Genomic DNA, 16,888 nt, shown 5'->3' with positions numbered 1-16,888 from the left:
TGCATGTGTAGTCGGCTAATTAACGCCATCTATGATTCATTTATTGAGAGCTCCAGCTTACAAATGTATGCCAACACATCCAAATAGCGAAGAAAACCCGTATAAAGCGGCAGTTATCGAAATAATAAACTGGTTGTGGTTAAGATTTTTCAATCATTTCTGGATGGACTATAAAATCGATTAGTTTAAATTTTGTAGGGCCAACGAAATCGGTCTAATAGCTTTATTTCAATTTATAGATGAAATAATTAAGATATTACAATTTGAAATTTTGCAACTTTCCAATACTCTGTACCTAAAATATTAAAATTAACTATTTTTTTAAATGAACAAAAATATAGACTCAACCCAAACGGGCGGACAGACGGACGTATCGACTTCTCTCGTCATGCTGATAAAGAATATTTTTAATAAATCATTGTCTCGGAGATGTTTCCTTCTGCCCGCTATACAGTATATTCTTTGCACAAATTATGATACATTTTTTACCCTAAAGGTAGGTATATAAAAAAGTTATGATCATATTACCTCCTTCGGGACTCTAAATTGCATAACTGGCATTTTGTCTTTGTGTGTCTATGCGTAGCTGACGCACATGGCTATATCGATTAGTATTGTCAACCTGATTCTTCTTTACCTTACGTGTGTTTCATACATTCGCTCTAAACTAGTATACTCTTTTTACCCTCTTGGTACAGGGTATACAAATGAGAAAATAGTTTGACAGTGTATCGATTAAACCTGGCCATCAGGCAGAACTAACTACATTTACAACTCCAATTATAGGTCTTGGAGTTATCAAAATAATAAACTTCAAATATATGTTTAATACATTTCTAACAACACTCCGAAGATGAGGGTCATAACATCTTTTGCCATTTGTATGCCCATTTTGGTGGTAATAATAACCCTGCAGCAAAATGTCTATCAACCTGACGCCTTTAGAGGAAATCAATGATTTACATTTGCGAGCGCAGTTCCTGAAAAAAGAGAATGGATATAAGCCGTGGCTCATGGACTATAATGTAGACTTTTCTGCATTTATGCGCAAACACAATCATCCTGCTGTAAAAGTGCTTTGAAACATGGCCCAAAACTTGTCCACTGGCAATCATACTTGTCCCTACTCCGTGAGTGTTCTGTGGCTGGGATTTCCTATAATGAACTTTTGGTTAACTTTGATTTTTTCATTAGGGTGTACAAGTGATAAAGGATTTGTATATGTATCCTCTTCCGTTACCATTGCCAACGGGTGATTATGCCATATTTGTAACTTGGATAGTGTTTAGGAAACCTCAAATGAATGCAAAAATTTATTTTACCTATAGGGAGGATTTCTGAGAATGTTCAATGCAGCTGTGGTAAGCAATTGGATAAAGTACATATTATTCTATTCAACAATTACTACATGTATCCATTTATCCATTGACACTAAAAGCTTTCGATGAGGAAAAACAATGCAAAAGAAAACTGTAAAAGCACAGAGTATTTAGAGAAAATAAACAAACCCCCCGCATGAAACAGCATTTTGTTTTACAATTATTTGTTTTACATTTTAAAAATTTAAATTTCATTTTTAGAATAAACTGTTATGCGATATTTAAAATTTGTTACAAGCCATTGGAATCGATATGGGATATTGTTATTATATTGGAATACATTTTTCGATCACCGTGTCATTAGACGTGTTTAAAAACATAAGAAGATGAATGAATGTATGTGGTTAAAGTATAATTCGATAGATGTATGTAAAAGGAGGATCAAAAGTATTGCCCCATTGCATTTGACAACCGGTTCTGTTTAAATCTGAATCTTGAATAAAATAAATTTGACTGCATATAGATGCGTAGGTTGCATTTAGTTAGAGCAGAGCGTATAAGCCACGTATTCAACAGACGTTGCGTGCGTTGGTGGCGTTGAACTGGAAAATTAGTTATTTTTGTTATTCTTTGGCCAACAGCAGCAGCAGCAGCAGCGGCTTGGCCCTGGTTTAGTTTTGGCCTGGCGATGACCGGCTTGCATGCAAACGCAATTAGCGTGCAAACCTACGAGTGTGAGCCAAGTGTGTATACCGGTGATTATGAATGAGTGAGTTAATGAGTAAGTGGGCTTATGTGTGTGGGTGTGTATGTGTTATTTTTGAATCAATTACGTATTTGATAGCTTGGCACTTTGCCTCAATTGACGATGTTATTGCTACTGTTTGTATAGTTGCTAATGTTGTGTTCGTTATTTCCAGAGCTAATAGCTAATACTGCGACCACATCAGCTCCTTTACTCTGCTCTCCTCCCCTCTATTCTCCACTCAGATCCCCATCAGGCATTAAACTGCCACTTGTTGCTGCTGTTGCTGGTGTTGCCGCATAAACAGCAACAGCACATAAATTTCTATTCTAATTACTTGCGTTCAGTCAGCAGGTCAACGCCAACGTCAGCGTCCGTAATTTATGTGCGTTGGCTTTTAAAAACCGTGCGCGTTTAGAGCTCTTGGCAATGTATCTAGTAAATAGTTTGCCATGCTGGGCATTTAAATAGCATGTAAACGAATATGTCGTCAGTTGGTCGTTAGGTCACTTCATTATGCAGTTGTTGGGTGCCCAAGTGTTGTGGGCGTGGCTGCGTGTGGATGCTAATTAAGCGCGCAACCATTATGTAATTGCTGAGCATGTCTCTGTCTCCGTGTGGGTGGGAGCAGCTTAGCCAAAGGGTCAAGTGTCGACTCGGGCTGATTATGGCAAATTATCCCCAATTCAAATGATAGTTATCTTTGATACTTACAGTTAACGTTGAGTGTTGCTATGGCCTCCAAACGTTTGCCCTCATTCATTGCACGATTGCGAACCACACACTTATATTTGGCTCCATCATCCTCGCGACGTGGCGTAATAGCCAGCGTGGCATTAGTGGGCTGATCCTTAGATCCACCACGTAGGACTGTGGACTGCAGCGGGGAATTAGAACCATCGCGATACCAGCTGTAAGTGAAGAGATGCAACGATTGAAGTTTAATGTTATTGCAATCAGAGAATAACTAATACTTGTACATACAAGTATAATAGCTAAAGGTCAATCAGCAAAATCAAACATACTTATAACCACCATTATATAATTATAGAATGTAACAATTCTACGAAAGAACTACAATTTGAAAATGGATTTAGAGAGCTAAGAATATTGCTTATGAATTCCAAGAAGTCTTCAAATTTTTGCAATAATTTGTCATACAGTTTTGCGTTTCTATCTACTTGTGAATGAAGACGGGAATCACTGAATGTATGTGAAAAATTGGATAGAAACATCTAAACGATTAATTCCTTAGTACATAAAAAGAACACAAAGATATATCGAGAGTGTCCTGATTATTTAAATTCACTTTCGATCATAAACTTGAAACTAAACGTCTTAATGTATCGCCAACTTACGTTATCGTTGGATCCGGTGAGCCACCAATGCTGCTGCAGGTTAGTTCCATGGGCTTATCCTCGGTGGCGACGGCAATGTTGCCGGGCGATATAACAGGTGGATGTGGTGGTGTTAGCACGGTCAGATTGTAGAACTCCTGATGCACATCAGCGCCAGTGCCTTTGGCTTTGATTCGACACTCAAAGCGCCCATTGTCGCGACTATAGGAGGCGTTTTTGATTAGCAGATCGTAAATGCCACGCTCCGGTTGGAAGTTGAGTCTGCAATAGAGAAATAATGAAAATGATTAGTTGAAACTGCAACATTATCCTTTGATCTTTTGCTAAGGATGGCACTATGTTGGTTTATGTTTTCCGTACAATGTACATTACACTACTGGCTGCTCTTAAGTTGCTGTGGGCGCTGTTTTTGCCAACACATCAACTTTTATCACCAACTCCTCACTAACTCACACATTTCTGCAAACACATTTACAATTTTCCATTGCACATGTGTCGTTCGCTTCGCTTCGAGTGTTTGCTCAGCGTCTGGTGCAGCCAACAACTCGTTTACGGCAATTTCATTTCAAAAATCAATTTATTTTATTTAAAAACTTGCTGAGGCACGCCTCACTGCCTGCGGCCATTACCAGGCACTCGTCGCATTCCCCACCCCCTCACTAATTGTGCTAATATTGAATTTTCTCTCGCTCTTTGCCAACATCCTACCTCCAGTCTGCCTGTTCGACCGCCCGCAGGTGGCCGTATCTACATGCATACGTATAAATAAATACAAATAAATATAGCAGAACATATAAACTGATAACGGGGCAGGAATCGAGAAGGACCTGTACAGAAAGGATAAACAAACACAGCGTTCAATTAAATTTTGCATATTTCCTAGAAGTCTCCTCAATTGGAGATGACCAAAAGGTCGAAACAATGTAAACACTACTTGTATATGCAAAACATTTGTGAATTCCAGGAACATTGCAGCACAAATTTGCCAAGCAATTAGGGGTGAAGAATAGCATGACTTACTACTTGAGACGTGCCATTAAATGAAAAAAACAATTCTTGCTGTTACATAAATTCGAAAGGAGCCGCAGTAGTTTTCGAGATGATGTCCATTCAATAAATCAGCAATTTAAAATGTACTTGGCTGGCCCATAACAGTTCAAGATTTGTTGACAGATTATTGGCAGATTCACTGCAAAAATTTGCGTAGAGTATGAGAAGTAACACGATGGATTGGTAGACAATTTGTTGTCTATGAAATGATATTAAAGACAGCTTAAGCTATAACTTGAAATGCGATATTAAATGCATTTATGAACGAGTTTCTTGACATATGAAATTGTTTCCTTTCCCCGCTTTCTCCTGCCATTACGCTTGATTATTTATCGTCTTGTAAACATGTTCATAAGTATTTTCAAGGCCACTGTTGACATTTTTTACAACTTTTTAACGCTGATTATTTCGTTGTCCATGACAACTAGAGAAAATTGATGCGCTGCCAGTCCGTGCATGCTTCGCTGATTTTGCCGGCGACATTGAGTGACTGCTCAATGACCAGTGCCCGAAAATCTCGCAGTCTGCGTCTGGCAATGCAAACAGCTCGATGCGGCGGCAAGTTCATTTGTCACAGGTCCTCGATGGCATCGATGGCATTGATGGCTGACTGTCTGCTGCTGATCTGAAAATTGTCTCATCATCATCTTGGCCAAATTTTCGTGCTCATTGATTTTGCCTCTTGACATGCTAGAGGGCGTGCGTGTGTTTAGGTGTCCTCTTCAGTAGCATCATTAGTTTGATTTCGTCTTGTTGTGCGACACTTCGCCAACTCCCTAACGCCCTAGCGCCCTAACGCATCTACCACATCTCACGTCCCATGTCTAGACTTTTTTATGGCTTCAATTTGTCCGCAACCTCATTTGATTGAATCACGAAAGGTCACGGCAATAGTAATTACAAGACGCCATCCAGCCATCTGATTAACTGGACAGCTGAGCAGCTTCAGCAACAATTGCAACGACCGGACACACCCTGAACCCATCGCCTTCCACCCACCACAGCACATCGTGCCCGACTTTGGCGTGCTAATTGCTGCAAACCGCAAAAACACGCGTCAAGCGTTGCACGTCAGTGGGAAAAATTTAATTTGCTAGCCGGAACGAATGGGCAACCGCAGCAGGACGGGCCAGCACGATGGCTAAGGGACAGGACAGTAGCAGGACGAGCAACTGCGTGCTAAAGCGCACGAAAAACATGAGCCAAACAAATGCGCTGCTCTGTGTTCTGGCGAACTTGACTGAAAAATCTGTAAATAGAATGCAAAAGCGCAGACAACCAAAAAACTCAACTAGCGAAGGACAACAGCAGAGGTAGAGCAGAGGCAGATGCAGAGACAGCAAAGGCAACGCCTGCGTCAGCAGCAGCAAATTGACTAAATTCTCCAATGGCCGCCCCACTGCACTTGCCACCCATTTTTGCTCCTCGGCTAGTTGAGTTTCGTATTTTTATTTTATATTTTGCTGCTTTGTGTCGCACAAAAAAGCGCAAAGTTCGTCCGGCCCGTCTCTGTCTGACTGCCAGCCAGCCAGCAAGGCGGCCAGCCTGCCTGCAGCTGAGCCTGGTCTCTGGAGTCCGGCGCTCGGCACGCGCGCAACTGCTGCTCATTTGGAAGCGGCTCAGGCAGGATGTGCGCACAAAAAAGTGCAAATTATAAAAAATGCTGCCAAAGCGCAGTCAAGACCACGATGCGAATTGGTTGGTAGTCGAGCGGGCTGGCAGGGCAGAGGGAAGGAACGGTTCGGCGGTCGCAGTGGTAAATCTTTGGCTGAATGAAAAGCACTCCTCGCCGTTGTTGTTGGCTTTGCGCGGCCTTGAGCGAGAACTGGCGCAGAAAGTAGCGTCAGCCCTGGTGCCCTGATGCTTTGCCGGGCCCTTTGCTGTCCCTGGGTAGCGCTCATAGCAAAACAAACCCAAGGGAGTAAAAGGCGGGGCGGATGCCTCTGATGCTGCTGCTGTTGCTCAAGTGTTGCAATTTTCAAGTAACATTGTTGTTGCTTCTGATGCTGCTGTATTGGTTGCAGTTTAGCAGTCGTGATTTGTTGCACTGGCGGTCAAAGGAGCAGTGAAAAAGTTGTACATTTTTGTATTGCATACCAACAGGCGCCCGCTCACACACACACAGACACACACGGGCAGAGACTTACACAGACAGACCCACAGCATTAAATGGCAAAAGCACAGAGCCAATTATTTGGCAAGGATTGCGGCCTTTTAATAGGCCATTGTCTCTTCTGCTCGCTCGCCCCGTCCTCGGACGACGTCGCCTCGTTAAATGAAATGTTAAACGAAATATTAGCCCCGGGCCAAATCGGGTCCTTGCCGTGCTATAGCTGTTGTTGCTGGCGACAAAATAATTGTTGTTGTTACTGCCACTGTTCTTGCTTGCTTGACATTTTGGCCGAAAAATCGTGTATGGCATTGCCAACAAATTTGCAGTAATTTCACTTTTGTCGCTGCTGCTGCCACACGAGCCAACAGATATAAGTCGACAAACTTATAGCCGCCATATGTACGAGTATAGAGAGTAGACAGATAGAGTAGGTACAGTAGAAAATAATGAAATTCGGACACTTGAGAGCGAAATAGTGGAATTTCATTAAGGTCTTAAAAATTCTGGGGTGTTCCCTAGAGCTGTCGAGTTTGTTAAATGAAATGATTGTGCTTTTGGACATAACAGCTCAAAGGCTGAGTAAAGAAGAGCAGAATACAAATACTTCAGTGCGACTGTCAGACTTATCTTGCTTGACGAGTGGAAAAGGAGATGCAGAACGTACTGGCCAGCTACTGGGATTGCTGAGCGGCTATTTAAAGCATTAACATTAAAGCTCATATTAATAAATCGATTGAAAATTCGAAATAGTCAACTTTTCGCTTCGCCAGTTTCGCTCAGCATGTGGCAATTAAGGTATATTATTAAAAGGGATTGCACACGTTTGTTTTTGTGTATATTTGTTTTGAATGGGCGCCAAAGCTACCAATCGAAATGCAATTTTCACAGTATGTTCGGACGATTATGTGAGCAAGATTGACAAACATTTGATGTATGAAGTTGAAATTTCACAGCTGGTTTAATAAATATTTAACATTTGCACATATTGCACTGAAAAGCTGAGCTGAATGCGGTCAAAAATGTTTCTTTTGTATCAGAAATAAATATATATTTCCAGAGACTTTGGTAGATATTTATAGAATGTTGGAAAAATAAACACTTTATAAAGCTTTTTTAATTGAATAAAAATATTGGCAGTTAATTATTACTATGTTTTTACAAATTAGGGTTTCCAGTTAAATAAATGACTTCCAGCGGTTCACATACCTAAGACCACTACTGTACAAATATGTTCACATGTATGTACAAGTACAGATCTGTAGACTGCCCTCAGTGACTTGTCGCCGTCTGCTGCTTAGAGTTGTGGTTTATGTTTTTGTTGTTGTGGGCTTGTTAGCTTTCGGCGCAAATTGCAGTAAAAATTTATTTTACAATTTCCCTGGCTCGTTGCTGTTTTCATTTCACTTGCGTTCTTTTTTCCTTATTTCTATTCGTTTTGTTGATTTGCTTTTATTATTTGCTACAATACATGCAGACAAAATGGCCGACGATGCCGCCGACAGGCTTGCGGCCATTCCATTTGTGCTGACTGCTGCGCTTGGCAGCCGCCGCTCTACGCTCGGTGCTCGAACGCGGAGCTTGGCTCGGCTTGGATTGGCGGTCGCTTGCATTTTGTGGCTCGCCTGGCACTTAAAATTTATGCGTTTCAGCATAAAGAAGGCGAAACATTAAATAAAAATACGTATGTACCAACGGCAGCTTTACAGGCGGTGCTAGCGAACGGGCTGATGGCCGGAAGCGGAAGTCGAGGCACGAAGCAAATAAAAATACAATTGAAAATGAAACAGTTACAACAACAACAGCAGCGGGCGGTAAATGAAACATAAACACACACACACATGGCCTCGCGTGTCCTTAAACCTACATGTGTGAATTAATGTGTGAATGTACGTGCCTGTGTGTGTGTATGCTCGTGTGTGTGTTTGCCTCATAATTGTCTGAGCATGCAACACGCGGCGTTGACATGAAATACGCCTCAGGATTAAGGACACAACCGCTTCGCGCTGAGCTGCACGGCCAGCACGACTCGCAGCCATTTGTTTAAATTGCCAAGAACTTGATTTTAATTAAGTTGCGCGCTTGTTACCGGCCACATGCATAGATTGCTTGCCTGCCTACCGGGCCTGCTTGCCAGCCTGTTTGTTTTTGTTGGGGTTTGCATTTAATTAAAATAACAAATGGTCAGGTCAGCGTGGCGAATGCGCCCCCATAGCTGTTAATGCGCCATATCATGTGGTATTTCACTCGCTTTTATTGTCACCATAAACCTTAACACTCTGTGCGGGTTTTTTGTAATAATCGTCCCAACTTGTCTTCCCAACACCTAACCAACACTTACCTGTAGCCGGAGCTGAGCTGCACATCACCAATGGCCACGTTCTCGAATTGCGCAGGATTTGCCGTCCAGCGTGCCCAGTAGAAGGAGAAATCATTTGCCTCGTACTTTTCGGTGAACCGACACTTAAGCTCCAGATCAGCATTCTCTCTCGTATCGATCGATTCGTCCGACTGGGCGGCAATCAGTGAAATCAAGGCTGTGAGGGCTGTAAGTAGAGATGGCGGGAATGTAACGGATTAGTTATAACTAATGGATGTAGAATACAAATATTTGCACTTGAAATGCAAGTTGCTTATACTTTTTTAATATTGTTTATTCTACTATTTGTTTATTTTTAAATTTATAAAATAACTCCAGAAGCTAAACTTTTAGTGCATTGCCAAAGCTTTTCGGTTCGCTTTTAGCAAATTGAACTTAGTTCAAAATACGTTGTCCAGACACTTTTCTGTATGGGGCCGAAAATACAACAAAGGCAACTCTGTAATCGCAAGTTATTCAATTTTTAATAAGCCATTATTTGGCCCCAACCCTCGTCGTGCCTGACAACTTGACAAAGAAAAAAAGTACAAAAAACAATTTCGACCAACTTTTTCATATGCTTAAGGCATACCCATCCGCACACATGATACGCGTCATCGTTTGGGAAAAAAGCATAAAAATCAAACAACAAAGTTTAAGTCCCATATTTGTGGGAGTGGGGGCCAGACCCTATCTAGTCTCGGGGCACTTGTGAGCACAGCATAGGTGCCATCACCTCTCCACTCTCGACTGCCGAGACCAGAGTGTTGCCTGTCGCGTTACTTTTACTTTGGCCGCAAGTTGCGTAAATTTCAAGTAGAATTTATAGCCGCTTTATATGCGACATCAAATATGCATGAGCCGGCATTTAAGCCAGAGCGTCGCGCCTAAAGTGCGGCAATAAATTGTTGTATTTGTGCCCGTCGTGGCACTCGACACTGGCTTCTACTAAATTTAAAGATTGTTTCAATTTGGCGACGCCAAGATCTCACTTTTGCATTTGCATTAGAGCCAATAATCGTTAAAATCCAAAAGTTATTCAAAAAGTTGCAAGAGACAATGCCATGAAAAGCGCATTAAAATTAATTTGGTAGAGACAAAGGCGCAGGTTGTGCGACGGGCAAGAGAGTGGCATAGACTGAGCGACAGAAGTGACGTCCAGGCTCAACTTTTGCTTTCAACATACCAGCAACCTTGAAGAGCCACCTCCAACGAAATGGTCGTCAAGTGCCAAGGTGGCAAAATGTCGCATCAGTTTTCATTTTCGGTTTTCGTTTAAACGTGAAATTTATGTGAAAAACTTTGCAAGTGCGACATAAAATGCGTTTTCTTGTCGCATCGGTTTTAGGTCTTTCTACTAAAGTCTGGGCTTTACTGGAACACTCGGTCAGACTAACCAACTCATTCATTCATTTATTCATTCATTCACTTGTTCATGCCTTAATTTATTTCTTATTAAAGTCGCTGCGCGCCGCTGCGTTTGTCAACGCATTTGCCTCATTTCATTTCAGTTGACTGGCTGGCTGTGCTGTGCCTTTGCTTTCTACATCCTTATCATCTTCATCATCATCATCATCCTCTTCTTGGCGCTTGTCCATTTCAGCTGCGTTTCTAATTAAAACTTTTGCCTTGGCTAGTCGGCAGGCAGCCTGCAAAATTTTGCGCGATGCACTTAGCCAAATTGAAGCGTTAGGCTTCGTTGCCTCCGACAAGCTTCAAGCTTCAATTTCAAAAGTCCTGTGCACAGCTGCTTTTTCTTGGCAATCTCTATTGATAATAACATTAATTATTGCTTTGCAATTAAAAGAAGCTTAACAGAAAAAACAACCACAGCTATTGAAACTAATAGTTTAATATAAAGTTTGTGTTAAATGGATACAACAGGACTTTCTGACTTCTTGAGAATCTGTTTATACCATATAAGCATACGTTTTAATTTGGAGAATGTAGAAGCTAATGTTAACTATCGATAAACTCGAAAATTTCATTAAGTACAGCACGGATTTCGAGTTCACATTTTGGTTTAAAAGACTCACTTATCTAGAAAACAATAACAAGAATCCAAGAAAAAAAGCTGCTCAGGTACCAAACACCGCGTCAAATATATCTTCTAATATTCTACAAAGTAGGCTTTTACATGAATATGTAAAATATACACAATCGTATGGCACACCATCTCTTCTTTAATTCACTTGCTCATGACATCTACCCACCTCTGCCAATTCTGTATATCTCCAAAATTGCTAAAATTTATCGTAATAGCTCATTCCCTGAAACCATTTGGCTATTTATGCAACACACATTTGATTCGTGCTCATTACGCATACGCCATGTGAAGCGTATGAGCATGGAAATTGTAGAAAAATAATGGCATACATTTGTGTATTGTAATGCTGCCCTTATGTTGTGTGTGTGTATGTGTCTTCTTTATATGTACATTCATTTATATGGCATATGTTTGCGAATAAATTTGCATGTAAATATTTGCGTTTCCACTCTGCCGGCCGCTACAAGAGATGTCAGAGACCAGGGCATAAAGTTGCTTCAAATTCCCAATGTGACGCTCATGTTATCAATTTCATTTTAATTGATATATAAATACAAAATGGCCGTGGGTGTGCGTGTGTATATAATTGGACCCCTTGTTGTATTCATTAAAAAAATACGTACATGTACATGTTTATAAAAAAGTGACTGAGCATTGGAAAATATGCGTGAACATTTACAAGTAATTGTCTGCAAATGTTTTTCTTTGCCGTATTTATTCAAATTTTCTGTCTTCATTCATGCGCGGTTCATTAAAATGCACAAAAAGACGAAGCGGAAGTTAAGTGCAGTTCATGAAGCAACGGTAAAACAATGTCGACGCCACCCCATTGTAACTAATTAAATTATAATAAAAAATTGCGCTCGAGTTGAAGAAAAATTTCTTGTAATTGAAGGAAATTAAAAATAATATGCAGCAGCAGTAGACAAAAGTCAGGAAAGAAATGGAAGAAAACTGAGTAGCAAAGATGGCGACCAAAGGGTTCGTCGTGAAAAATTCAATTTCCGTCGGACACGCAATGGCTAAAATAAAGGCAGCAAATGAACTGCGCGCTAATGGCCGCCAGTCAAAGCGAACACCTTTCTTGAGCCGCCTATTCTCATCTCTTTTCTTCTCTTCTCCACTCTTTTGCGATACTGCTCTATGGCTTATTGTTATTTTCCATCTTCATTTGCATGTTAAGCAAATTGCTTTGAATGTTTTTGGAAACATTTGCCATAGCAAGCCACAAGGGGACGCACGAAGCCGCAAGGGGCACGTAAACCCTTGCCAAACTTGTTGTCTATGGCAATGACTGAAATTTCACACGGCCCCCAGACAGACAGACGCCCGAGACACCAACGACTTTGTCTTAGTTGCTGTCGCCACTGCAACTCAGCATTGTCTCCCCACACTCCCAACCAGCTCGCTTGGCATAGTTTGATGCAGCATGTGGCGCTCAAACGCAATTATTACGTGAGAATTATATTAAAATTGAAACAATGGCAACTTGCAACCAGCAACCAGCAACTAGCACAGCCAAAAGCCTGGCCCAATGGCAGCATGATGCAGCACTCAGGGCACTGCCCAGGTCCAGGCTCAGGCAACAATATAACTAAAGTGGGCGTTTGACTGCCTAAGAAAACAAGGCCAGGAGAACAGGGTGGCGGGCGGTGAAACTAACAGGCAGTTCGAGCAGGCAAAGGCAGTGAATTTTCTCTTGTTAATTGCATGTTCTGCATATCACTTATAAGTGCACCACACACTACGAATACACATTTAAACACACAGGCACACAAACCCCCTGCACAGTGACCCGGAACAACATTAGGAAATATTTTAATGTCATTAAATGTAGTTTTTAATATACTTGTACTAAGTTTCGATTTTAGAAATTTAACTTTTAATTTCAATTGTTTTATAAGTACACTGGAGTGGCCCAGAAAAGGAAGAAACAACATATTTGAAATTGTTAAATTAAAATCATGTTTCATTATTCATTTAATTGAACAGTCAACGGGGTGATAGGTAATTTAAGAATAAGTTGCAAATTAAGTAAGTCTTGTCGGAAAAAGAGTATTGAATGGAGACGATTGTGACGTCAGTACTAGGAACACTTATATTCCAAAATATTTTAGAAATTTAAAAATTCTTCTCATCTTCAATAGAAAGTTGTAGTGTAAACAACAAAAATTTTAAGAATATGCTTACAAAAATATTTCAAATCAAATAGCGTGTATTTCCATTAAAATGAATTTAAAAACATTTGATTTCTCAATGTAAATAAAGTAAAGAAAAGGAATGAATATCAGAAGTTTGAATATTGCGAATATTTTACAAAAGCAAATCAAAATGAAATTATATTGGTACTGCCATCCGATTCATGTTTGATTAGATGATCTAAAAATACAATTTTGTAAGAATTTTAACCACTGTTCAATGGCATGCCAACACTTTTGGTAGAAAATACACACATACTCTTTGGAAAAGTTCTCATAATTGGATTTTCAGAGTTAATTACCAGCATTGAATTCAAGCGTAACCGTAGGAAAGTACATAAACCTACACCCACACACACACACTTATGCACAAATTCACACACACACACATGCACACATAAACGCACATGACCGCACACTTACAAAAATATTGGATGTGTGTTCTTGCACTCGATTACAATGTTATTTGGCATAGATTTTTCGCCTTTAATGACATTTTGTTTGTTGCTTGCCTCTAGACAATACCATCCATTTGATGATATTGGAGGAGTTGAGGTTGTTGTTGGGTGCTGTTGTTTAGAAGCAAAACAGAACGAGCCATTTCTTCTCTATATCGTTCTCTGTCGCTTCCTCTCCCCTGATTCGAGTCGATAAATTGCTATAAAATTTGACCAGGACTTGAAATTTATGCCAAGATTCCTGGTCTGGCAGGCGGAAGCTTTGGCAAGACTGCTCCTGAATAGGACGATGCCTGCTAAGTAGATGCTAAGTTATGCAAAATGTGAACATTGTAGCCAAAGTCCAAGACCAAGTCGATGTCGGAGCATGCCAAACGGTTCAGGAATTATGTCTTATTGTTTCGCCCTCAGCACGACAAGGATAATGACAACAACAGAAACGCAGCAGAAGCCGAGTGCGTTGCAACAACAATAAAAACATCCTAGTAGGCAAATCACTGATAGGCAACTGATTCGATGCCGCCTGCCTGACTGGTTGGCATTGCACCAAAGTTTCAAAGTAAAGATGTGTGTCTTTAATGTCTCCATATAAACCAAACCAAATGCCGCCTGCCTAGCCTATTTGTTGCAGCTGCAGGCCTTGCCAAATGCAACGTTTCAAGGCAACGTGAGGCGAACTGGGTGAATAAAAAAGCTGGCGCACATAAAATGCAACATAATTTTCTTATGAGTCACACAAAACGACGAACAAGGAAAGGGAGGGGTGGAAAAGGACCCTACATTGTGGGTGTAACAATGAATGTTATCTCTGCTTAAGCTGCCTCCGCTTATGCTGCCAGCAGTCTCGCGGTAGAGGCAGCCGAAGTCAACGAAATGGAAGAAGATTGCAATTTAAGAGAACTCTGGCAGTAAAGGTGCAGTTGGTGCGGCAGCAGGCACCAAACGGGTTTTCCGAAAGGGCCACATGGTAGCGAAGGTGTCTGCAAAAAAATATTGATGGCAAAGAAAGTCAAGCAGCAGACTCGAGCGAGAATGGTAGCTGAAGAAGTGAGGGCGAGCGCCCCAGGTGCTGAGAGGGAGATGCAGTTAAGAGACAGTTGAACGTTTATCATGCAGGCAAAAGGTGGCCAGAAGAGTTGGATCCCGTTTAAGCGCTACTGCAGCCAAGTCAAGCAGTGAAATCTTCAGCGAGTTGCAGAAGCCAAAGAGGCCAAAAAACCGTTTGTATGTATAGATTTCGACTGTGGAACTGACTTCACTTTTCGTTTATGCGTCGTAAGCAACTGTGAATTCCACGATATTGGATAAGTTTTTTGAGATTTGTGCTGGGTCTATATTTGATAAACACATTTGTTTATAATATTAAGTTAAACTTTTAAAAAACTTGGTCTGTGTACTGATGAGGTAAGTCTATTTGTCAAGTCCTGGTGTCTCTAGCCATACATTTGTATCTTTCTATAACTTCATTTTATGGATATCACAATAAACAATTTGTACCAAGAAATATAACTATCAAAAATTCCTTGGCAAATACTTCAAATAGTGTTTAATATTTTAAACACATATTTCAGTTTGTAATGCAGACTCCTGACAGAAGGTTGATATATAAATCGAAAACCAAAAAAAAAAGAAAATCAACAAGAATAACAGCCCTTCCAATGCGCATATGTCCATCTGCCTAACTGGAATAAAAATAAGCTAGAAGACAGGAGGAATCAATCAGACAGGAGACGTCACAATCTCGATAGTTTACAATGAATTCGACTTTTGGAAACGTGTTCCTTTTCCTCACCGACTTGGCCTGGAAGAATCGCTTCACTCTGCCGGTGTTGGTGACTACAGCCTTTTTGGTTATGGACTTGCGCCTGCAGATTGAAATTAATGTACAGACGGGTCAAGTGGACGCTAGCGATACGGAGGACGGCGCCTTCGAAATCGACGCATACGACGCATACACCGATGATGAAGGCAGCGAACTGTATACCGATGAAGAGTACACAATAGACAGCAGCGACGAATCGCTTTATAATGCCGAATGCTACGACGATAATGAGGACTCTGAGTGCTATTGGTCAAGCGATTCAAGCGCCTAACCATTGACCATAAATTTTAAGTGATAACTGCACACAATTAATTTAGTTTTTCTGCATTCCCATATTTAAGTTTCAAATGTCTCGGTATAATTTTTTTTTTGTTTAGGGCATGTTATGTGCAATACACAGCTACAAGTTTCATCAAAGTTAAAATAAAATTGGGGGTTTTGAACGATACGAAGATTTCCAATATAATTTCTTCTAAACAAACAAACATATTCGTTTATCCATAAAAAGTAGATCTAGAACCGATTTTATATATTAGAAAACTTTTCTATAACATTAGTGGCTTTTACCTGAAATAAGATTAGAGTCATGATATGCTTGTTGAGTAGACGAAGTCATAATTTGTTGCCATATACTTGTATGTACATAAGCAGTGCCTTCGGAAAACTTGCAATTCTGAACAGTTTTCAACAATTGTATGCATAAACAATGTGTGTGGGTGTGTCGATGTCTGCATGTATATGTCAAGGTGTTGCTTTAGCATCGCAGAACCGTTATTACATTACAACTTGGGATGACAATGCATAAAAACATATCCACGCACAGAACATGAGTTGCTTGACTCCCACAGCCAGCCAACCAGCCAGCGAATGTCAGCCAGAGTCGGAGTCAGAGTTGCAGTCGAAGGCGTACAAGGCGTAGATGCAGCAGCAGGCAAAGTCATAGCCGAGTGGAAAACTTTGCAACATTTATGCGATTTTGCTGGAAACAACAACTCCATATACAAAAACAACACCAACTACACCACTGCTGCTGCTACTGCTGATACGAGCGGCCCAAATTGCTTTGGCAAAAGTGGAAAAACCGGTCGGTTCAAGTAGCTGTAAGATACACACATGACGTTGTTGTTGATAGTGCGAATGTGTGCGGTTAACATGGCTTAAGAAACTTTTGTGCACCCGAAAAAGTTGCAACTAGCAACGACAACAGCACCAACAACTACAACAACAACAATCATCTGCAACAACAGATAAGTTGCAACTTTCGAAAGTTACACTGGGACGGCCTGCAGGCTGACATGTTTTTTCTGTAGCGACGCTGACGCTGACGATGACGCCGACGACTGTGCAACTGTTTACAGCGGCAAAAGTTCAACACCAACAACAACATTTATCCAAAACCAGTGAAAGAGTGATAGTAGTCCA

The 16,888-nt window shown here is 40.8% G+C and overlaps 2 protein-coding genes across 3 annotated transcripts in view; one reads left to right on the top strand and one right to left on the bottom strand.

Annotated features, from left to right (window-relative positions):
• The window catches only part of LOC115632044 (hemicentin-2), a 112,803-nt gene that overhangs the window by 45,317 nt on the left and 50,598 nt on the right, over nucleotides 1-16,888 (bottom strand). For both annotated transcript variants that reach the window (XM_030529015.1, XM_030529014.1), the window contains exons 2-4: nucleotides 8,924-9,128; nucleotides 3,423-3,683; nucleotides 2,779-2,975 (exon numbers count right to left, since the gene is read on the bottom strand). In XM_030529015.1, coding sequence (XP_030384875.1) covers nucleotides 2,779-2,975; nucleotides 3,423-3,683; nucleotides 8,924-9,128 — 663 coding nt within the window. The remainder of the gene's footprint in view (nucleotides 1-2,778; nucleotides 2,976-3,422; nucleotides 3,684-8,923; nucleotides 9,129-16,888) is intronic.
• Nucleotides 15,270-15,914, top strand: LOC115632045. The gene has a single exon (XM_030529016.1). It carries the CDS (start codon nucleotides 15,399-15,401, stop codon nucleotides 15,735-15,737), a length of 339 nt encoding a protein of 112 aa, XP_030384876.1. The 5' UTR covers nucleotides 15,270-15,398; the 3' UTR covers nucleotides 15,738-15,914.

Source organism: Scaptodrosophila lebanonensis, unplaced genomic scaffold, assembly GCF_003285725.1.
Source record: "Scaptodrosophila lebanonensis strain 11010-0011.00,11010-0021.00 unplaced genomic scaffold, SlebRS2 tig00001412-arrow-pilon, whole genome shotgun sequence".
Lineage (NCBI taxonomy): Eukaryota > Metazoa > Arthropoda > Insecta > Diptera > Drosophilidae > Scaptodrosophila > Scaptodrosophila lebanonensis.
This window is presented reverse-complemented; position numbering and strand designations above follow the sequence as displayed.

Coding starts and splice junctions, on each gene's coding strand:
- LOC115632045 (XM_030529016.1), top strand. CDS start 15,399: ATGAATTCGACTTTTGGAAACGTGTTCCTTTTCCTCACCGACTTGGCC.